This window comes from Rhineura floridana, chromosome 2 (genome assembly GCF_030035675.1).
Source record: "Rhineura floridana isolate rRhiFlo1 chromosome 2, rRhiFlo1.hap2, whole genome shotgun sequence".
NCBI lineage: Eukaryota > Metazoa > Chordata > Lepidosauria > Squamata > Rhineuridae > Rhineura > Rhineura floridana.
Window position 1 is genome coordinate 169,301,835 of NC_084481.1, and position 23,225 is coordinate 169,325,059.

The 23,225-nt window shown below is 45.2% G+C and overlaps 1 protein-coding gene across 3 annotated transcripts in view; it reads left to right on the plus strand.

Moving 5' to 3' along the window:
- Window positions 1-23,225, plus strand: part of INO80 (INO80 complex ATPase subunit) — a 166,431-nt gene that overhangs the window by 56,782 nt on the left and 86,424 nt on the right. For all 3 annotated transcript variants that reach the window (XM_061611396.1, XM_061611394.1, XM_061611395.1), the window contains exons 20-23: window positions 273-440; window positions 920-1,053; window positions 3,584-3,651; window positions 20,381-20,474. In XM_061611396.1, coding sequence (XP_061467380.1) covers window positions 273-440; window positions 920-1,053; window positions 3,584-3,651; window positions 20,381-20,474 — 464 coding nt within the window. The remainder of the gene's footprint in view (window positions 1-272; window positions 441-919; window positions 1,054-3,583; window positions 3,652-20,380; window positions 20,475-23,225) is intronic.

Consider the following 23,225-nt stretch of genomic DNA (forward strand, 5'->3'; position numbering starts at 1 on the left):
TGTTTTAATGTATTTCAATGTCTGTTTTTATGATGTTTTAAAGTGTTTTTAGTGCTTTTGTTTGCTGCCATGGGCTCCTGCTGGGAGGAAGGGCAAGATATAAATCAAATATTAAATAAATAAATACGTACAGGAATGAAGCTATGCCTAAAACACTCTGGGTGAGGACTCCATCCACTACAATCATTTATGGATTATGTGTAGGTTGAAGCTGGCTCTGCTGTCACCTTCTCTTAATAGCAGGTTAATGTGTTTTACTCTTTCTTTTTAAGATTGAGATCCTTATGTATTGCCAGCAGACCAGCCGACAAAAATTACTGTACCAGGCTCTGAAGAACAAAATTTCTATTGATGACCTCTTGCAGTCCTCCATGGGCACTACCCAACAAGCACAGAACACTACCAGTAGCCTCATGAATCTAGTCATGCAGTTTAGGAAGGTAAGATGTATGCACATAAGTCACACTGATAAGCTTATCTGATGAGAACTACAGCAAAAATGACCATATACCTACATTCCATTGCATTTGAATGCAAGACTTAAGAAGCTGCAGTCAATCTTTATTTGTGACTTTATACTATAAGCTGGTTATAACTTTATACTATAAGCTGGTTATAACTAGAGGTCTGGCCATTTCATGCAATACAATTTAATTTGTGCAGAGAAGAGTGAGCATTTTGGAAGGAAAGCAGAGTGGGTGATTGAGAAGGCAATTATATTTGTTAGATTTCACGTGTCTCCAGTCTAAAATAATTTACTTTTTAAATTACAGTCCTCAAACTACATATTATAAAGTAGTCCTATTAGGGACATGCTTCACAATCTTTGTAGGACCTCCCCTGACTTTAGATATTAGGAATGACTAAATAATACACGTTTTTCCCCCCAGCAGTTTGACTACTTAAATTTCTTTTATAGGTCTGCAATCATCCAGAACTCTTCGAACGACAAGAAACTTGGTCTCCATTTCACATTTCACTAAAGCCATACCAGATTTCAAAATTTCTGTACCATCATGGTCAGATCAGGGTGTTCAACCACTCACGGGACAGGTAAGCAACATTGGCAGACCTGCCAAGAGGGAAGTATAGGTGTACCTGCTACACTGAGCAAAAACCAGCAGGTAATTCAGATTCAAAGCTTTTACTTTTTTAAAAAAATATAGCCCTTGTAGAACAAAGGAAAAAATATGTAGGCATTGTTCTAGCTAATCACTTTGTGAAAAATGAGCCTGGTCCCACTTTTCAGTGTTTTTAACTGATAAATGAAGTCACAACCTGAACAATGGAGAAGGGACTTTCTGGTTCTTTTTGAAGCCATATTTTGATCTTCCCTGGTAGAGAAGTGATTGTAGCCTAGAGAAAACAATTGATAAGTCCAGGATTTTAGTGTAGCTGTTGTGACCCAAAAGCAGCATATGCAACAAAAAGGAAGGGGTAGCAGCAAAGACAAGAGTTCATGTATTTCTAGCTCAGGTTTAGTTTCATGCAAAAAAAGTTGGTTTGTTTTTTTAGAGGGTTGCATTCAACTACTCAGAGTAGACCCATTGAAATTCACGAACCTAAGTTAGCCATGTCTATTAATTTCAGTGGGTCTACCCTGAGTAGGACTGGCATTGAATATAACCCAAAGTCTATAATCAATATACTGGTATTGTGGTTGAGTGTATGTTGCTTTAGACCTACAGTGTAGTCTAGTGTTGTTAACCAGTCTATATCTTGGGAAAATGCCTAGGGAGGTGGTGGGATCCCCTTCGCTGGATGTCTTCAAGCAGAGGCTGGACAGCTATTGCGGGAGATGCTCTAGCTGTGGATTTCCTGCTGTGAGCAGGGGGTTGGACTCGATGGCCTACAAGGCCCCTTCCAACTCTATGATTCTATGATTATTGTAGCAGTAACATGGGGTGGAGGAAAGGGTCTGAGCCCAATATAGCAACTGATTAACTACTTTCCCACCCATGCGAAAACATAGGGGTGGGATGATGCTATTATATATATTCATGTCAAAGGCTCAAATCCTTTTTGCTCAATAACAACAAAAAGGAAAGGGTGACTGGCCTGTGCTGATAATATTGCTATAGGTATTAGAAGGTATAGATAAATATTCAAAGAATACACTGCTTGCTTTTCACAATTTTTAATCTTGAATGTATCCAAGCAGAGGCATTTGAACTTTAGTTGTTGTTATACACACACACATGTGTGTGTGCGTGCAAACACACAATTTGAAATACCATTCCTGGTCTTTCACTGAATATAATATTGCCAGCCTAAAATAAATTGAATTTTAAAATACGGTAACAAACTGGTTGACAAGTCATGAAACTTGAGTTCTTCACATAGTTTAGAGGAGATGCTGGGAAAGAGCTTTTAACTGCTGCGTGACTGACAGGTTAAGCATTTTCACATAGGAAAGCTTCACCTGTTGACATTCTGTCTGTTGGACATCTCATTAGTTGTCTGTGGCCAATGATTGATTTGTTCTGTGGTTCAATAGCCATTTATAGGAAGGTTTCCCATCACTGCCTTATAATTACCAAAGCAAAGAGGTTCAAAAAGGGGGTAAGAAGTCATCTGCTTGTTCATAGTCTTCCCTGCTATAGTGAGATGTGATGTATCTCTATTTAAATTACAGTAACTATTTTGAAATTTGCATCTGTACATATTATTTATTGATTTAAAATTTTACTTACCAGCTCTTCATTGCAAATAGAATTTGAGAGTGGGTTACAAACTAAAACAAATCCTGATACATTATACAAGTACTAAAAACAAGATTGGTGGTTAAAACCAGACAACTAAAGTAAACACTAGTACTAGCACTAAAGTCTACCAAAAGCCTGGGCTAATAACCTGGTCTTCATCTGCCATTAAAAGGTTAAAAGTGTGAGCCCAAGCCATATCTTGGAAGGGAGGGAATTCCAAAGCTGAGGCACTTGCCTCACTTTACCATATCGTGGGCACAGCTAAAAGAGCCTTCCCAGCAGATCTTAACAAGGACAGATCTGTGCAGAAAAATTGTGTCTTTCAGGCCACGCCCCAAGTCATATAGGGGTTTATAAGTCAATAAAAGTACATTGAAGCAGCCTCAATGGCATATGGGTAGCCAGTGCAGTTCTTTCAGAATTGGTGATACATGCTTGCATTAGGCCACCCCAAAAGAGAAGCCTACCTGCTACATTCTGCATAAGCTGCACCTTCTGAAGCAACTTCAAGGGCAGACGCATACAGATTATCGTATGCAAAATTGTGCCACCTTTCGTGGGTGAGGCAGAGGGCCCAATCTACATTGGTCCGGAAATCCCTGTTGGCATCCCTGAACATTGGCATTTCCTCTTACTTCTCCAGCTCCACTTCCTTGGTCAATGGGGACTTCTTCAGCCATCACTGTAAAAGAGAGAGAATACTTCCTCAGACTTTGCTTATAAGTTAAGAAGGCTAATATATCCCACAGAGTTGTTAGGCAAAAGCAATGCTCTGAGCTCCTTTAGAGGAAGGGTGGTATGCAAAAGTAACACTTTGAATTAGAGTAAATTGTTATTTGTTTAAATTATCCTATTTTAATAATTCCATCCATTTTTAGGTGGTTGCAGTTTTTGCTTTCTCCTTTTGCTCCAGACCATATCCAGCAGTCTCTCTTCCATAGGAGAGGTAGGTTTAAAGTTTTTGAAAAACATTAAAGTTAGCTTGGTTTTTTGTATGTAGTATGCCATTTTCCATATGAGTCCGGCCATCACTGCGGGTTATAGCTCCACCTATCGTGCGAAGGCAAGAATGTTTTTGAAGTCAAGACTAGGGACGTCAGGCCCCTCCCACTCTCCAGTTCATTCTTGCCTTCGTACGAACAAGTTTCAAATTCAGATAGCGTAGCTTCTAGCTAAGTTTTTGTACTTTTTCTGTGTATTGTCTGACAGGGTGTGGAGGTCTGTTTATGTATGTTTCCCACGTTGTTTCCTCCCCTCTGTCTCGTGTTTAACATTGTCTTTGTCCTTATCCCTGGGGGATTTCCTTGCGGGGGCTCTCCCTTCCCGGGCCAATTTCTTTTTCCCCAGGTTGGAGCCTTACGGCTCTTTAACAGACCGCGGCTGCGGTTTTTTACCTTTTTCCGGCGAGAGCTTGCGGCTGCTGCTCTCTGCTCTCTCCCTTGCACGGGACAAGTTATTTTTTCCAGATTCTCGACTCGGCTCTGTAAAGACCGCGGCTGCGGCTCTTTCGTTTTTTCAGGCGGGAGCTTGCAGCGGCAGCTCCCTGCCCGCCTTTCAGAAGCCTGCTTAGCGGCTATCTTTGCTTTAGTCCCAGACCGGCTGCGTTGCTGCCCGCCTCGATCGGCAGCGTTTTTTTCCCCTCTCTGCCCCTTTTCAGCCGGGAGCCTGCGGCTGCGGTTCCCCCCCCCCCCTCTGGGCTACTCGACCTCCCTGCCTCGCTCCGCGGCTTTAAAGTCTTGCCGCTACAGGTTTTCAGTCAGCGGCTGTAGCTTATTCCCTATTACCCCCTCAGCCGCTACGGTCCTGCCCTGGCCGCTCTGCTTCCCTGACTGAGTCTCGCCTGTCTGCCTTTTCCAGCCGCGACTTCTTTTTTCCTCGCGGCTGCAGCACGCTTTTCGGACCCTCAGAGCCACCATTGCTCCTTCGTTGTAGCCGCCATTTTTGATTGCATTGTTTACCCGCTCATTGCGGGCGCCATTTTTACCAACTTTTTCCCGCTCTTTCTGTTCACCTCAGTACTAATAATAAAAGTGAGTCTAGCTCTGTATGTGTGCTGCAGATAAGAATCCACAGTTCTACATGCGCTAGTCTCCGCAACTACTGCTCCTGTTTCTCTCGGATGCTGCACGTTTGCATCCGGATCATCAAGGCTGTGGCTGGGCAATAGACTTTTTGATTTATACATTCATCTGTCTGTGCACCAAGACTGCTGAGATTGTGCACGAGTTCTTTGATCTGTACATTCTGCCCCCTCTGTGGCCGTATACCAGGACTGTATAAATAGTACATTCTGCCCCCTCTGTGGCCGTGTACCAGGACTGTATAAACAGTACATTCTGCCCCCTCTGTGGCCGTGTACCAAGCTGCTAATACTGCAAGGCTGTTAATATTGTACGTTCTGCCCTCCGGTACATTCTGCCCCCCCTGTGGCCATGTACTCAGCCATCTGCCAGTGCATTCTACCCCCGCTGTGGTCGTGTACTGAGCCTGTTCGGGTCTTTACATTCTGCCCCCTCTGTGGCCGTGTACTGAAACCCATAGAAAATATAAGATGGCGGAACAGCCAGAGATGCCTTAGACAGCCAAGCTACAACCATCTAAGACAACTAAGACTAAGCATGTCAAAGCTGCGGCCAAGACTAAACACCTTTCCAGCCACAGCAAACCCAAACGCCCACGCTATGCCTCTGCTCCGACCCACACTAGAGCAGTCCAGGAACAGTTAACAGACGTATTTCATTCCCCTGCTGCTTCCTCTGACGAAAAGGAATTTGCGGGTTTTCCTGCACAGCCAACAACTAGCCAGCCTCCTCCAATGTTTCCGCCCAGGGCTTATCCAATGTCACAGTCCACTGCGCCACCTACTCAAGCGCCTCCAGCTGCGGCACCGGGGCTTAATCTGTCTCATGAGTTCCTTTCACAGTTACAAGGCATGTTGTCATTTTTACAAACGCAGTCACCACAGGTCCCTGCCATACCTCAGCACAGTACGAACCAATATGTATATAATGAGGCAAATTCATCTTGCTCCCCAAATCCTTATGATACTGCCAGAGGCAGAGGTATTGATGACTTCTCGTGTGGGGCGGAGTCACCCTTCGTTGAACAAGCCGAAGGTGACGAATGGAGTGATTATTCGGAACATGAGGAGGATACCTCGTACCGCTTGTTCAATGCCTCCGACTATCAGCCTCTTGTTTGCAGGGTAGTTAGCACCCTTGGTCTCCAAGCTATTCCACCTGCAGCTACCGCTCCAGCTATTAAAGGGGCCAGGGTTCTGAAATCACCTGCACCAGTAGAACATTACCTCCCGGTGCCAGATCCCATCGCAAAACTGGCCGCCGATGAATGGGCTCATCCCTTGCAAGCTCGCCGCTTCAAGAACCTTGCGGACAAGCTTTACTCTCTGGCTTCTGACTTTACCAACAAACTGGCCGTTCCCGGCATAGACGAGCCTATTGCTAGTCTTGTTTCTAGCTCTCTTTTGCCACAGGAAGGGGAATCCCAACTAAAGGATGCTACTGAGCGGAGGTTAGACTTCGCTCTACGCAGGAATCATGAGGCCACCACTTTCTCCATGCGTGCCTCCGCATCGGCTTCTATTTTCTCCAGGGCAGCAATGATGTGGCTGGATGATCTTCTAGAGGATCCTAATCCTGATCCTGCATCGATGAGAAGGTCACTAATAAAGTTGCGCAAGACAGCGGTGTTTGTAGCTGATGCCACCTTGGACGCCAATCAACTGGGAGCACGAGCCATGACGGCTCAGATAGTCGCTCGGCGAACCCTTTGGCTTCGTCACTGGCAAGCTGATTCCACAGCCAGAGTCAATCTCTCCAGGGCACCTTACTCTGGATCTTTACTCTTCGGCGACGATGCCCTAAAGGCAGTGCTTGTCGATCCGAACGACGCTCGAAAACCAGTTTTGGCCACTGTCAAAAATGTTGAGCACCGGCCTTTCAGGCGCTTCCCCTCTTTCCGCACAAACCAGCCCTTTCGAGGAACGCGGCCAGGAGGACGAGACCGCGACTTCCGATCCTATAATGCCCGTCCCTTCCGGGGAGCCTGGAACAGACATTTCCAGGGCAGAGGTCAGTACCAAGGGCGCAGAGGTACCTCATCGTCCTCATATAGGGGAGGGTCTCGCCAGAACAAACAGTTCTAATGTACTACCGGTTGGGGGCAGACTGCTTATGTTTGGAGACCATTGGCTGTGTCTGACTAAGGTCGCCTGGATCAGGGACCTTTTTTGTTACGGCTATGCAATAGAGTTTTGGGCGACCCCACCAGGCAAGTTCCAACCCTCTCCCTGTCCCAGGGCGCCAGACAGGCACAGCATCATGCAGACAGCTAGCTATACATCACCTCTTGGACATAGCGGCGATAGAGCCAGTCCTTACAACAGAGAGGTCGGAAGGGGTGTACTCCCTCCTATTTGCTGTGCCAAAACGAGATTTGTCATGGAGGGTGGTATTGGACCTCAAGTTCGTCAACCGTTTTGTAACATATCGCAGGTTCAAAATGGAATCCCTCCACTCCATTAGGGAAAGCCTGCACGAAGGAGACTTCCTGGCTTCTATCGACCTAAAGGAAGCGTATCTCCATGTGCCCATTTGCATAGCCCACAGAAAATTCCTTCGGTTTGCTTTTGGCCCCCAGCACTTCCAATATAGAGCGATGCCGTTCAGCCTCTCCTCTGCCCCGAGAGTATTTACCAAAGTGCTACTCATCTTAGTGGCTTATCTCCGGATTCAGGGGGTCCATCTCTACCCATATCTGGACGATCTGTTAATACGGGCAAGTTTTGAGGAGCTGGCTCATCGTCATATAACGCTCACCCTCAATGTCTTGCAGGCCTACGGCTGGCTTGTCAACTTCGACAAAAGCCATCTTCACCCAACCCAATGCCTACTACATCTAGGGGCGACGTTGGACACCCTGCAGGCAATGGTGTTCCTGTCTCCAGATCGCATCACTGCCATCACAAACATTGCAAGGTCTTTGATGCAACAAACATTCACAGATGTCATGCTTCTAGCCAGGGCACTCAGAATGTTCATCTCTACCATCCATATTGTGCCATGGGCTCGAGCCCACACTCGTCACCTTCAGTGGGCTTTGTTGCCTTTTCAACAGGACATTGCCAGCTCCAATCATCGCAAAGTTCCCTTGAGCCCCGCACTGCGCCTTTCATTCCGCTGGTGGACGAGGGTCCAACATCTTTCCAAGGGCACTCCGTTCAGAGAACCCTGCAGAACTGTTGTCACCACAGATGCCAGTCTCCTTGGCTGGGGAGCCCACTGCAACTCCCAGTATGTTCAGGGGGTTTGGTCCACCGCAGAGCAGACTCAGAGCATCAATTGGCTGGAGCTAAAGGCTGTCCACTTAGCTCTACTTCATTTTCAGTCTCTGTTCCCTTTGGGCCATGTTCTCATTCGAAAGGACAACACGTGTGTAAAATCACATTTGAACAGACGGGGGCACCAGGTCCCGCCCTCTGCAGGACCTAGCCTTCCTCATCTTTGTCTGGGCAGAACAACATCTACAATCCCTGAAAGCAGAACATCTCAGAGGGATTTGGAATGTGACAGCAGACTGGCTCAGCAGACAACAGGTTTTTCCGGGAGAATGGAAGCTTCATCCAACCGTTTTCCATCGTCTTCAGTGTCGGTTCGGCGCCTTCTCAATCGACCTGTTTGCTTCCAGTCGCAATTGCCAGCTTCCCAGGTACTTTGCCCGATACCTGGACACAACAGCGGAAGCAGTGGATGCTCTGTCAATACCGTGGCCAGACGGTCTTTTATACGCCTTCCCTCCAATACCACTGTTAGCCAAAACCTTGAGGAAGGCGCGGAGCGAGAGGGCACGGCTGGTTCTGATAGCACCGTATTGGCCACGCCGACCGTGGTTCTCGGATCTTCTTGCAATGTCAGTGACGGATCCTTGGCCACTACCAGTCAGGCAAGACCTTCTATCCCAGGGTCCAATATGGCATCAGACCCCACTTGGCTCAATCTAACAGCATGGCTTTTGAACGGGGACATTTGAGGTCGGCTGGCCTGTCTGACGCTGTTATTGATATTATCTTGGCCTCGAGAAGACCATCTACCACTCGTATTTATCAACATACTTGGGTAGCTTTCTCTAAGTGGTGCCAGTCCCACCACCACGATCCTTCCCAGGCCACCATGCAACAGGTGCTGCAATATCTCAATAGTGGCTTTATGATGGGACTTAGACCTAACACCTTAATTCGACATGCCTCGACTTTGTCGTCTATTCTTTCAGTGTCTTCTTCTGGTGTGACTATTGCCTCACATCCGTTCATCAAACGCTTTCTGAGGGGTGTTGCTCTACGATCCCCGGCTGTTGTCCATCGGTTTCCCTCATGGAGTTTGTCAAAGGTTCTGCAGGCTTTGCAACGTCCTCCGTTTGAACCTATCAGGACTGTGCCTCTACGTCTGCTGTCCTTCAAGGTCCTGTTCCTGATCTCAATCACCTCTGCGAGAAGAGTTTCGGAACTGGGCGCATTGTCTTCTGCTCGCCATCTCTGTGTCTTCCACAAGAACTCTGTTGTACTGAAGACTGATCCTTCCTTCCGTCCCAAGGTTGATTCAGTTTTCCATTGCAACCAGGACATTGTTCTTCCTTCATTTTGTCCGAATCCTTCCCATCCTCTCGAGAAGGCTTGGCATTTGTTGGATGTCCGGAGGGCTCTCAAGACCTACCTGTCTCGGACCCAGGATATACGACGAACTGAGTCTCTATTTGTATCCTTTAATCCACGTTCTATGGGGCATAAAGTAGCTAATTCCACCTTATTCCGCTGGTTGCGGGCATGTATTGCCTTAGCTTACAAATCTCTTAAGCTTCCAGTGCCAGCTAACATAACTGCTCATTCAACCAGGTCAGCGGCTACTACGGCTGCTTTTGCTACCAACGCTCCCGTTGCTGATATTTGCAGGGCTGCTGTTTGGTCTACCCCGCACTCGTTTATAAGGCATTATAAAATAGATCGCTATGCCTCTGCTGACGCCTCTTTTGGCAGACGAGTGTTGCAACAGGTTCTTAATGATGATTAGCATGTGGGTGGTCCCTCCCTGTATGGGCTGCTTTGGTACATCCCGCAGTGATGGCCGGACTCATATGGAAAATGGACCATTGGTCTAACCTGAAGGGTGATTTTCATATGAGTACGGCCATCACGACCCTCCCAGTTGGAGGATGACTAGATTGTTTTATAATGTGTTATATATTACTGTTACGCTATTATATTTAAATTTTCTAGTGAAGTCAAGACTGCTAGTTCTGTTATCTCGCTATGTTGGAGTCACGTTATTATGACTGTTATTATTGTGTTATTTTCCTGCTAGCGGGCCTATTGGCCTTTCTTGTATTTTAAGATATTTCTCTTTAGACTCGCTGCGAATGAACTTGAGAGTGGGAGGGGCCTGACGTCCCTAGTCTTGACTTCAAAAACCTTCTTGCCTTTGCACGATAGGTGGAGCTATAACCCGCAGTGATGGCCGTACTCATATGAAAATCACCCTTCAGGTGAGACCAATGGTCCATTTTATTGCAAGTAATGGATTAGATAATTTTGTTTTCTCTTTTATTGAGATTAAAGTTCCAAGGAAGGCAGTATTTTTTTTTGTTAGTTCAGCAGTGGAATAAGCTATTTTACACTTGTGTTTTTAATATTTAATCAAAATTACCTTGCTGTAGATGAAATCATTTGTTTCTCATCCTTTCCTCAGTTAATGAACAACTGTTCATACTCAAATGTTTAAAACTGTTGACATACACCATCACTACTTCCCCCATCTTCTCATTAGAGCATTTATTCTGATTGATTTACCTTCCAAATACTTCATTGTTTTATAGACCTATTTTTTATTTTTTCCCAGTTCATAAGATTGTTCTTAGACTATACTGTCCAGAACTGAAAACACTACTCCAAACAAGAACATACTAACACCCAGTACAATTGTACTTTTAATTCCTGAATATTTTAAAGAATCCCAAATTATATACATCTTTAGTATCACAGTATCACATTATTGACTCCTCTTCATTTCATTATCTGCCATAACCCCTAAATCAGGTGTGGGAAACACTTGGCCCTATAAATGTTGCTGAACCTACAACTCCCATCATCCCTGGCCATTGGCCATGCTGACTGCAGCCTTTTCAGTAATGTCACTGCTTAATCCAAAGATTCTCAAGGTTGTCATCTTGCACAGTTGCTACAGGTGAATCCCATCTTTTCTGTTACACTCCCAAAATCACTGTATCTCCTTATTATAAATCTGGTATTTGCTCTATTTTCCATAGAAGGACTGCCATCAAGCGGGTTATAGCTCCACCTATCGTCCGAAGGCAAGAATGTTTTGAAGTCAAGACTAGGGGCGTCAGGCCCCTCTCACTCATTCTTGCCTTCGTACCGAACAAGTTTGATTATTGATAGCGTAGCTTATAGATAAGTCTTTCTGTTCTGTGTGACAGGGTGGGAGATTTGTGTGTGTACGTTTTCCTTCTCTGGCCTCTCTTGTCTTGTCTTGTTTTTCAAACCATTTGTTTAAATCCAGTTGTTATCCCTGGGGAATTTCTTTGGAGGGTTCTTTTTTCCCTGTGGTTTTTTCCCCAGGAGGTTGCCTTACGGCGCTTCAGAGAGACCGCAGCTGCGGTTCTCTCTTCTATAGGTGGCGGACACAGCTTTAAACCAGGGGCTTGCGGCTGCGGCTTCCTGCTCTGCTCCTCCGCCGTTTCTCGTGCCTTTAGGGCCTCTCACATATTCCGGGAGCCTGCTACTGCGGCTCCTGTGCCTTCAGTCCCTCGCCGCCCTCCCGGTTACTGCTGCGGCTTGTTTCTGAGGCGACTCCTTCAAAACTCCCCTTCCTAGAACCTGCAGCTGCGGCTCTCCACCCTGCCGTCTCAACGACTCTAATTAGCGGCATTTCTTTGAGGTGGTTTTTTTCAAACCTCCCCCTCCGGGAGCCTGCGACTGCGGCTCTCTGTCCTGCCTTCTGAACAGCTCCTATTAGTGGGGCTGTCCTGCGTTCCCCGACTCGTTTCGTGGCTTTAAGATTCTCGCCGCAACGGTCTCTTGGGGTCCGCGGCTGCGGCTTATTTTTTTCCCCTGTCTCTGCCTCAACAGCTACGGGGATTTCGCTGGCCGTCCTTCCTTCTTGGCAGAACCTCCCCCATCTAGATTTAACAACGCAATTACGTCTCTCAGCTCCGCAGCTGTAGAACGCCTTCCAAGCCATTTTACCCGAGCTTTTCCCTCAGTGTCCGCCATTGCTCCTTCCTCCGCCATTTTTTCTCCCACTTTTTTCACGGGCACCATTTTGTTTGTCTCCTTTTTCCCGCTCTTTCTGTTTAGCTTACGCAGTACTTATAAAGGGGATCTAGTTTATAACGGCTGAGGATAGCAGAGCCAAGGCTTCAGATCCTGTAGTCCCTCACAGGTTCATCTACTACCTCTGCTACTGCTGCCCATCTGCTTTGATGCAGCCTTTTGCAACTATTTGATTCTGTACATTCTGCCCCATCTGTGGCCGTGTACTAAGACTGTTGCTACTGTACAAGAGCTGTTTGGACTGGACATTCTGCCCCATCCGTGGCCGTGTACCAAGGCTGTTAACCCCGTACATTCTGCCCCATCCGTGGCCGTGTACTAAGACTGTTACTACTGTACAAAAGCTGTTTGAACTGTACATTCTGCCCCATCCGTGGCCGTGTACCAAGACTGATAATTCTGTACATTCTGCCCCATCCGTGGCCGTGTACCAACGCTCCTAAACCAGTATATTCTGCCCCATCCGTTGCCGTGTACTTCGCCATCTGCCAGTGCATTCTGCCCCATCCGTGGCCGTGTACTGAGCCTGTTTGGGTCTGTACATTCTGCCCCACCTGTGGCCGTGTACTGAACTCCTCTGGAATATATGATGGCGGAACAGCCAGCGACAGCTCAGGCATCCAAGCCTAAACAGTCTAAGGTAACCAAGCACAAACACATCAAAGCTGTTGCCAAAACTAAGCATATATCCAGCCATAGCTCAACCAAACAGGCACGCTACATTTCTGTACCGGCGTCTGAGGACGCTGGCCAGGAACCATTAACATCCCTATTTAATTCTCCGACCGCATCCTCCGAGGAGGACTTTGCAGGATTTCCTGACCAGCCCGCAGCCAGCTATCCTCACGTATTACCACCGAGGGCACATTCCTCCTCTCAGCCTACTGATCCGTCCATCTCTTTGCCTCCGCAAGCACAAACATCTTCCACACCGGGGCTGCAGCTGTCTCATGAGTTCATATCGCAACTTCATGACATGCTGTCGTTCTTTTCTAAAGCTCAGACACAGGCACAGGTCACTGCGGAGTGTTAGCAGACATCCCGATGATCTGGGTCACTATGCTCACAATGAGACAGATCCATCATTGTCTCCAAATCCTTTCGATATTGCCAGACACAGGTTGGTCGATGACGCCCTTTGTGCGGAGGACTCACCCTATGCGATGCAAGCCGAAGGTGATGAATGGAGTGACCAGTCGGAGCAAGCGGAGGATACCTCCTACCGTCTCTTTGATATTTCCGATGATCAGCCCCTTGCTCGCAGAGTACTAAACACCCTGGGACTGCAATCTGCACAACCTACAGCTGCCACTCCCACAATTAAGGGGGCCAGAGTCCTAAAATCCCCCACACCAGCGGAGCACTACCTCTCGGTACCAGACCCTATGGCTAAGCTGACATATGAAGAATGGTCTCATCCATTGCAAACTCGCCGCTTTAACGCTCTTGCGGACAAACTTTACTCATTGGCTCCGGAATTCACTAGCAAACTAGCCGTCCCTGGCATTGACGAGCCCATCTCCAGTCTTGTTTCTAGATCCCTTCTGCTGAGGGAAGGAGAGTCCCACTTAAAGGATGCCACCGAGCGGAGGCTGGACTTTGACTTACGCAAAAACCATGAGGCCACCGCCTTCGCCATGCGAGCTTCTACATCTGCTTCCATCTTTGCCAGGGCAGCGATGATGTGGTGGGATGACCTCCTAGATGATCCCAATCCCGATCCTGTAGCTCTCAGGAGATCACTGACAAAACTGCACAAGACAGCAGCATTTTTGGCGGATGCCACTTTGGACGCAAATCAGCTGGGAGCACGAGCTATGGCAGCTCAGGTAGTCGCTCGACGGTCCATCTGGCTTCGTCACTGGCAAGCGGACTCTACAGCCAGAGTTAATTTATCAAGGGCACCTTATTCCGGCTCGTTACTATTCGGTGAGAAAGCCCTAAAGGCGGTGCTTGTCGACCCCAAGGATGCTTGAAAGCCTGTCTTGGCCACTGTCAGGAACATCGATCGCGGGCCTTTCCGACGTTTCACCTCATACCGCGCGACCCAGCCCTTTCGAGGAACGCAGCCCGGAGGACGAGGCTGCGAATTCCGAAACTATGATTTCTGTCCCTTCAGGGGAGCCTGGAACAGACGTTTCCTGGGCAGAGGTCAGTACCAAGGGCGCAGAGGTACCTCAACGTCCTCATATAGGGGAGGGTCTCGCCAGCACAAACAGTACTGACGCGATACCGGTTGGGGGTAGACTGCTTCTGTTTGGAGACCATTGGCTGCGTCTGACTCAGGTCGCCTGGATCAGAGAGCTTTTTTGTTATGGCTATGCAATAGAGTTTTGGGCTACTCCTCCAGACAAGTTTCATCCCTCCCCTTGTCCCAGGGCACCAGCCAGGCACTGCATCATGCAGACAGCCATACATCACCTCTTGGACACAGCGGCGATAGAGCCAGTCCCTACAACAGAGAGGTCGGAAGGGGTGTACTCCCTCCTATTTGCTGTGCCCAAACGCGATCTGTCATGGAGGGCGGTATTGGACCTCAAGTTCATTAACCCTTTTGTAAAGTATCACAGGTTCAAAATGGAATCCCTCAACTCCATTACACAAAGCCTTCAAGAAGGAGACTTCCTGGCTTCTATCGACCTAAAGGAAGCGTATCTCCATGTGCCTATTTGCATAGCCCACAGAAAATTCCTTCGGTTTGCTTTCGGCTCCCAACATTTTCAATATAGAGCGATGCCGTTTGGACTCTCATCTGCCCCGAGAGTCTTTACCAAGGTGCTACTCATACTAGTGGCTTACCTCCGGCTTCAAGGGGTCCATATCTACCCCTATTTGGATGATCTTTTAATACGGGCGAGTTCCAAGAAGCTGGCTCATCGCCATCTAACACTCACGCTCCATGTCTTGCAGGCCTACAGCTGGCTAGTCAACTTCGACAAAAGCCATCTCCAACCAATCCAATGCTTACAACATCTAGGGGCGATGTTGGATACCCTACAGGCGACAGTGTTCCTGTCCCCAGACCGCATAACCGCTATCACAGACATCGCGCAGTCTCTGATGCACCAAGCAACCGCAGACGTCATGCTTCTAGCTAGGGCTCTCGGAATGTTGGTTTCCACCATACATATTGTACCATGGGCTCGAGCTCATACTCGCCAGCTACAGTGGGCCTTGTTGCCGTTTCAGCAGGACATTGCCAGCTCAAATCATTGCATGATTCCCTTGAGCCCAGCACTGCGCCTTTCATTCCGCTGGTGGAGGGTCCAACATCTTACCAAGGGCACTCCGTTCAGAGAACCCCGCAGGACTGTTATCACCACAGATGCCAGTCTGCTTGGCTGGGGAGCCCACTGCAACTCCCAGTTCGTTCAGGGGGTTTGGACCACAGTAGAGCAGACTCAGAGCATCAACTGGTTGGAGCTAAAGGCTGTCCACTTAGCTCTGCTTCATTTTCAATCTCCGTTCCCCTTGGACCATGCTCTCATTCGAACGGACAACACGTGTGTAAAATCACATTTAAACAGACAGGGAGGCACCAGGTCCCGTGCTCTGCAGGACCTAACTTACCTCATATTCGACTGGGCAGAACAACATCTACAATCCCTGAAAGCAGAACATCTCAGAGGGATTTGGAATGTGACAGCAGACTGGCTCAGCAGACAACAGGTCTTTCCGGGAGAATGGAAACTTCATCCGACCATTTTCCATCTTCTCCAGCGCCGCTTCGGCCTCTTCTCAGTTGATCTGTTTGCCTCCAGTCGCAATTGCCAGCTACCCAGGTACTTCGCACGATACCTAGACACGACAGCGGAAGCAGTGGATGCTCTGTCAATACCGTGGCTGGATGGCGTATTGTACGCCTTTCCTCCAATACCACTGTTAGCCAGAACCTTGAGAAAGGCGCGGCACGAGAGGGCACAGCTGGTTCTGATAGCACCATATTGGCCCCGTCGACCGTGGTTCTCAGAGCTCCTTGCACTGTCGGTGATGGAGCCTTGGACACTTCCAGTCAGGCCAGACCTCCTATCCCAGGGCCCAGTATGGCATCAGGACCCCACTTGGCTCAATCTAACAGCGTGGCTTTTGAACGGGGACATTTGAGGTCGGCTGGCCTGTCTGACGCTGTTATTGATATTATCTTGGCCTCGAGAAGACCATCTACCGACTTCCCGGAAGGATTGCTCCGCCTGTGGCTGCCTCTGAGATGAGCTCTGTCTCAGAGGAAGCTTTGTTCAGTTTAAAATCAGTCAAAAGGGAACTTTGACTGGTATAAATGTTCTCCCAGGCAAGGGTGAACTGAAGAGATTATCCACAGAAACTTCGTTGGGCTGTCGGTGGCTGGAATCGATCAGGAATTTCCTGGGAAAAGAAGGCATACCTAGCAGCCGAGGATGGAGTTAGGGCTTCTAGCAAGCTGGGCTGAAAAAAAGCGAGATGTTTTTTCTTTTAAACAATCCACAACGGGCAAGCTTTCTTCTGTCTAATCTTATCATTTGGCTTAAATTACTACAGTAAAAGAGATTTGTTTAAGAATCAGAAATCAAGATACCTGGGTGAGTTACACTTCTCTCTTTTATACAAGGAATTAAGGAGGAGGAAAGAAAATTTAAAAAGCTTATCTTATTTTTTATGGCAAAAAGCTGGCCTGAATTTGGAAACTATAAAGATTAAAACGGATGAGGGGCAACTTACCCGAAGAGAAAATCTGATCTAGATGATTATTTGATTGATATATGTCTGGGACTACTTTTTCTTGGACTACTTTCTTTAGACGAATCTGCTGTTCGTGTATGTTACTAATTGTTCGGCGCTGTGAACCAAATTTGTTTTGCATTCTTGGACGTGCGGGAGATAAGAACTGTGCTGGCCAGATGATGTCAACAGGCCTGGAATATTAACTCCCTTATTGCTGGAAAAAGAAGCAAATTACTCTTTGCTTGGGAATTGTGGCTATATTGGAAATTTGAAGGGTTTTTTCTTCGGCTTTAAGAATGACAATCAAAGAAGTGACAGAGACCCTGGATGTATCCCTGGAAGGGTTTTCCCCTCTGGATATGTTTCAGAAGATAATGGATGAGATTAAGATAACGAAACAAGAACTGGGACAGAGTAGACAAGAAATGGCAACTGAATTTGGTAAAGTGAAACAGGAGCTGAAAGAAATTAAGGATTATATGAGAAAAGAAGCAGATGGACAAGCAATAGAAAATGAAAAAGAAATTAAAGGGAAGGAGCAAATTCTGGAGATTGGATCAGATATATCAAATGTGGAATTGGAAAAAGATTTGGACTTTATTGCAAAAATTAAAGGGAGGATGCAAGTCCTGGAGATTGGAACAGATATATCAAGTGTGGAACTGGAAAAATATTTGGAGTTTGTGGATCCTGGAGATAAAGATTACTGTTTGGAATTCGGCGTTGTCCCTGGAGAAATTGATGAAGATATCAGAGATAAAGTTATCAATGCCTTGATGGAATTTCTGGACTGGAATGATTTGATGGAACTTGAAAAAGAGAAAATTTATAGAATTAATTCCAGATATGTGACAATGGAAAAACTCTCAAGAGATGTGCTAGTGCATTTCGTAAAAAAGAGGAACAGAGATATGACTTTACAACAATATTTCAGCAACATATTCAGAATTGATGGCAAGGAAATATTTGTGATGAAGGAAATTCCCATCAGACTCTTACTATATGACTATGACTATGACAGCAAGATTATTATGGGTGCAAGGATGGAAGTTGGAAGATGGAATTAACACTGATAATGGAAGAATGGCTATTGAAATTACTGGACCTAGCAGACTTGATGAGATGGATTAATTGACATGTTTATTTGGAGAAAAATTGATGGATATATTTCTCAAGGAGTGGAAACCTCTCTTTGACTTTTTGCGGAAAGAATAAAGTGATGTTAATGAGATTTGATGATTAATTAAGATAACTACTGGAGGAAAGTGATTTTGTAATATATTAAGAGACAGGTTTGTTATATATCATAGACCTATAACTGATCTGCGACAAATCGGAAGTCAACATTTTATTTTATTGTTTAATCTGTTTCTTTTTTGTTTTGTTTTGTTTTGTTTTTGAAAATTTGAATAAAATTAATGGGAAAAAAAAGAGAAGACCATCTACCACTCATATATATCAACATACTTGGGTGGCATTCTCCAGGTGGTGTCAGTCCCAGCACCGCGATCCTTCCCAGGCCACAATACAACAAATGCTGCAATATCTTCGTAGGGGCCTCATGATGGGACTTAGACCCAACACTTTACGTCGACATGCGTTGACTCTGTCGTCTATTCTCTCAGTGTCATCCACTGGTGCGACTATTGCCTCACACCCATTCATCAAACGCTTTCTGAGGGGAGCCGCTCTACGCTCACCGGCTGTAGTACATCGTTTTCCCTCATGGAGTTTGTCAAAGGTCCTGCAGGCTTTACAACGCCCTCCGTTTGAACCCCTTCGGACTGTGCCTTTACGTCTGCTGTCATTCAAGGTCTTGTTCCTGATCGCAATCACCTCTGCGAGACGAGTTTCAGAACTGGGCGCATTGTCTTCTGCCCTCCATCTCTGTGTCTTCCACAAGGACTCTGTTGTACTGAAGACTGATCCTTCCTTCCGTCCCAAGGTCGATTCAGTTTTCCATTGCAACCAGGACATTATTCTGCCTTCTTTTTGTCCGAATCCTACCCATCCTCTCAAGAAGGCTTGGCATTCGTTAGATGTCCGGAGGGCTCTCAAGACCTACCTGTCTCAGACCCAGGATATACGACAATCCGAGTCTTTATTTGTGTCCTTTCATCCACGTTCTATGGGGCATAAAGTAGCTAATTCCACCTTATCCCGCTGGTTATGCGCATGTATTGCCTTAGCTTATGAGTCCCTTAAGCTTCCAGTTCCAGCTAGCATAACAGCTCATTCAACTAGGTCAGCGGCCACTACGGCTGCTTTTGCTACCAATGCCCCTGTTGCTGATATTTGTAGAGCTGCTGTTTGGTCTACCCCACATTCGTTTATCAGGCATTACAAAATAGATCGTTATGCCTCTGCCTCTGCCTCTTTTGGCAGACGAGTGTTGCAACAGGTTCTTAATGATGATTAGGATGTGGGTGGCCCCTCCCTGTTATGGGCTGCTTTGGTACATCCCGCTTGATGGCAGTCCTTCTATGGAAAATGGACCATTGGTCTCACCTGAAGGGTGATTTTCATAGAAGGACTGCCATCACGACCCTCCCAGTTGGAGGATATTTAGATATTTTTTGGAGGTTTTTATATATTCCTGTTACGCTATTATATGTTGATTTCCTAATGAAGTCAAGACTGCTATTACTGTTATGTCGCTATGTTAGAGTCATATTATTATGAATATTGCTATTGTGTTATGTTCTTGCTGGTAGGCCCGTTGGCCTTTTTTCCTGCATTTTTAGATATCTCTCTTTAGACTCGCTGCGAATGAACTGGAGAGTGGGAGGGGCCTGACGCCCCTAGTCTTGACTTCAAAACATTCTTGCCTTCGGACGATAGGTGGAGCTATAACCCACTTGATGGCAGTCCTTCTATGAAAATCACCCTTCAGGTGAGACCAATGGTCCATTCACTTGTATGGAGAAAAGGGAATGGTTTCCTAGTTATTGACAACCATACTTTTCCCCCATGTGTCTGTTATCTCCAGGTGGGGGTGTGCGTAAAGTGTGAACCCCCTCACACCTATGGTTCTCCTGCTGCAGCTGTCTTCTGTTGTTCCCTATCTCTTTGCTTTGTCTTCTTTCTTCCCGTCTGTCTATGTGCCCACATTATATGATCACAGGCATGCTTTGTAACCACATTTCAGATACCACAGTTTAGGCCATAATCTTTAGTCCCAGCGACTACACTGATATTTTGAGTTGCATTAGGTTGTTAGCATTGGTAGTGACTTTTATGCTTGAGAGAATAGTTGCAGTAACTAAGTAGGAAAATATGGTGACTGCTGACTAAGAATCAATTCTGTCTGAGTTTTAAATATTATTATTATTATTTATTAAATTTATACTCTGCCCTTCCTCCAAACTCTGGACAATCAAACCATCAAGGTAATATATAACATACACACACACACACCCCGAGCAATCTCTGCTCTCCAAGTGCCTGTCCTTGAGGAACCACACTGCAACATTTTGGTTCAGGTCCTATTTTGTGGTCTGCAACATTTGCAGCTCAGCATTACAAAGATGGAATCAGCGTTTTTCTGCACTGTATTGTGTGTCTATCATTCCTTCTCGCAGATGCTTGTTTTCAGTCTTGTGTTTTCATATTATAGGCACTGAGGAAGAAAGTTGTTTCTCCTTCCTACGGTTTATTGATGTTTCTCCGGCAGAAATAGCTAACTTCATGCATCAGGGACATCTAGCCAGGTGAGGAATGCCAGTTTGAATCTTAAACCAAAAGGGGGGGAATGGGAATGTATGTTTTATTTTAAAAATATCTGCATATAAATGAATGCATGTATTTGTCATTACAGAGTTTAAATTATAGGGGATAATTATATATATTTCATGCACCTATACTGACCAATTACAAAACCTGTGATCAGGTATCAAAAATGGTTATAGTCATAATATTTGTTGTGAACCGCCCAGAGAGCTTCGGCTATGGGGCGGTATAGAAATTTAATAAAATAAAAATAAATAAATAAAATAAAATATCAAATTAAGATGCACGGGGGGGGGAAGGATGCAATTCATTATAAATATGCTTCAGAGTAATGCCCATAATGGTAATACATTACCATACTTGGTGTGAGTGAATTATAATGAATGGGAATGGGCCTTTTCAATCAGGCAACTACAAAATATTTTATGCAGGAAATGAGAAATTAAGAAGAAATAAGGTTGCTTTTATAGTGAGAAGTGATGTAGCAAAAGCTATTAGCTACAACGCAAGGTCTGAGCAAGTGATATCAATGAGATTAAATGAGAAACCTATTAACATAACCATAATCCAAGTCTATGCTCCAATAGCAAATGCAGAAGAAGAGGAATTGGAGAGATTTTATGCAGAAGTACAGGAAGAAATTGATCACACACCCAAACAAGATGTTCTGATAATCATGGTGGACTGGAATCCATAAGCAGGGAACAGAGAAGAACTAGAAATTGTGCGGAAATGGGGCTTAGGAGATAGAAATGAAGCAGGAGAAAGACTTACTGAATTCTGTGAAGCCAATAATTTGTTTCTTGCAAACACATTTTTTGAGCAACCAAAAAGACAACTGTACATGTGGACATCACCAAATGGTCAATATAGGAATCAAATTGATTATATAATTGGTAGCAGAAGATGGAGAAGTTCCATAGTTTCTGTGAAAACAAGACCAGGAGCAGACTGCGGTACAGATCATGAACTGGTAATATTGAAAGTCAGAGTGAAGCTAAAGAACAACAACAAAGCAATCATAATGCCAAAATACAATTTAAATAACATCCCAGAAGAATATAAAGATCAAATAAGGAACAGATTTGAGGCTTTAAACTAAGTTGTTAGAGAACCAGAAGAACTATGGATTGAAGTCAGAGACATTATCAGGGAAGAATGCAAAAAGACAATCCCTCTAGTTAAAAAGAAAGACCTCAATGGATGACTGAAGAAATCTTAAAATGGTTAAAGAGAGAAGGAAAGCAAAAGGACATAGAAATAAGGTTAGAACCCTAAATGCAATAATACAGCGACTAATACAGGGTTCGAATCCTCACACAGCCATGAAGCTCACTGGGTGACCTTGGGCCAGTCACTGCCTCTCAGCCTCAGAGGAAGGCAATGGTAAACCCCCTCTGAATACCACTTACCATGAAAACCTTATTCATAGGGTCACCATAAGTCAGAATCGACTTGAAGGCAGTCCATTTCCATTTCAGTACTAGGGACAAAGAGAACTATTAGAATAGTTATTGTATTGAAACAGAAGGGGATTATAAAAAAGTTAGAACAAGAGCCCTATTTCAAAATATTAGAGAAATGAAAGGGAAATTTAAACCAAGAGTAGGGATGTTGATAATCAACAGGGTAACACACTGATGGACCGAGATGAAATAAAAGGAAGATGGAAGCAATACATTGAAGAACTGTATAAAAAAGATGCAAGGATGACAGAGTAGGACTGGGGAGGGCAGCTATGAGAGAACTAGAAGAGGTCCTCAAATTCAAAGATGTATCGCCAAAGACAAGATCTTTCAGACCATGATATGGATGTGAAAGTTGGACAGTGAAAAAAGTGGACTCCTGCTGGGAGGAAGGGTGGGATATAAGTCAAATAATAAATAAATAAATAAATAAATAAATAAATAAATAAGAGAAAAATCAACTCATTTGAAATGTGGGGTTGGAGGAGAGCTTTGCAGATACCATGGAAAAGACAAATAATTGGGTGTTAGAACAAACTAAACCAGAGCTATCATTAGAAGCTAAAATGATAAAACTGAGGTTATCATATTTTGGACACATAATGAGAAGACACAATTCACTAGAAAAGTCAATAATGCTGGGAAAAACAGAAGGGAGTAGAAAAAGAGGAAGATCAAACAAGAGATGGATTGTTTCCATAAAGGAAGTCACAGACCTAAAGTTACAAGATCTGAACAGGGTGGTTTATAACAAATGCTATTGGAGGTTGCTGATTCACAGGGTCACCATAAGTCATAATCAACTTGCAGGCACATAACACAGAGAATACGCACTTGGTTACATTCAGTGTTGGTCATCCACAAGAGTAGACCCATTGAAATTAATGAATATGACTAACTTGAGTCCATTAATTTCAGTGGGTCTACTTTTGAGTATAATGTAGTTGAATACAAACTACTGAATTCACTTGGACTTGTGTCTGAGCAAACATATATCAGTTTGGTCTGTTAAAAAGTAAGAATGTTATATATGTGTATTGGAAGAGCAAGTCTTTTTTCCATGCACATCAAAACCATTTGTTCTGAAGTGCTTATATTTACATAAAGAAGACACTGTCTTAACGGTTTTGGGCTTATGTCATGCTAGCCTATTCTGTATTATGTGGTCTACAAAGACCCAGTTTGAGGTTCTGCCTTATGTAACTGAAGTTTTCCTGAGGTGGTATTGATCATTTAGTATTTTCTGATCTGAAAAGCATTTCTCTC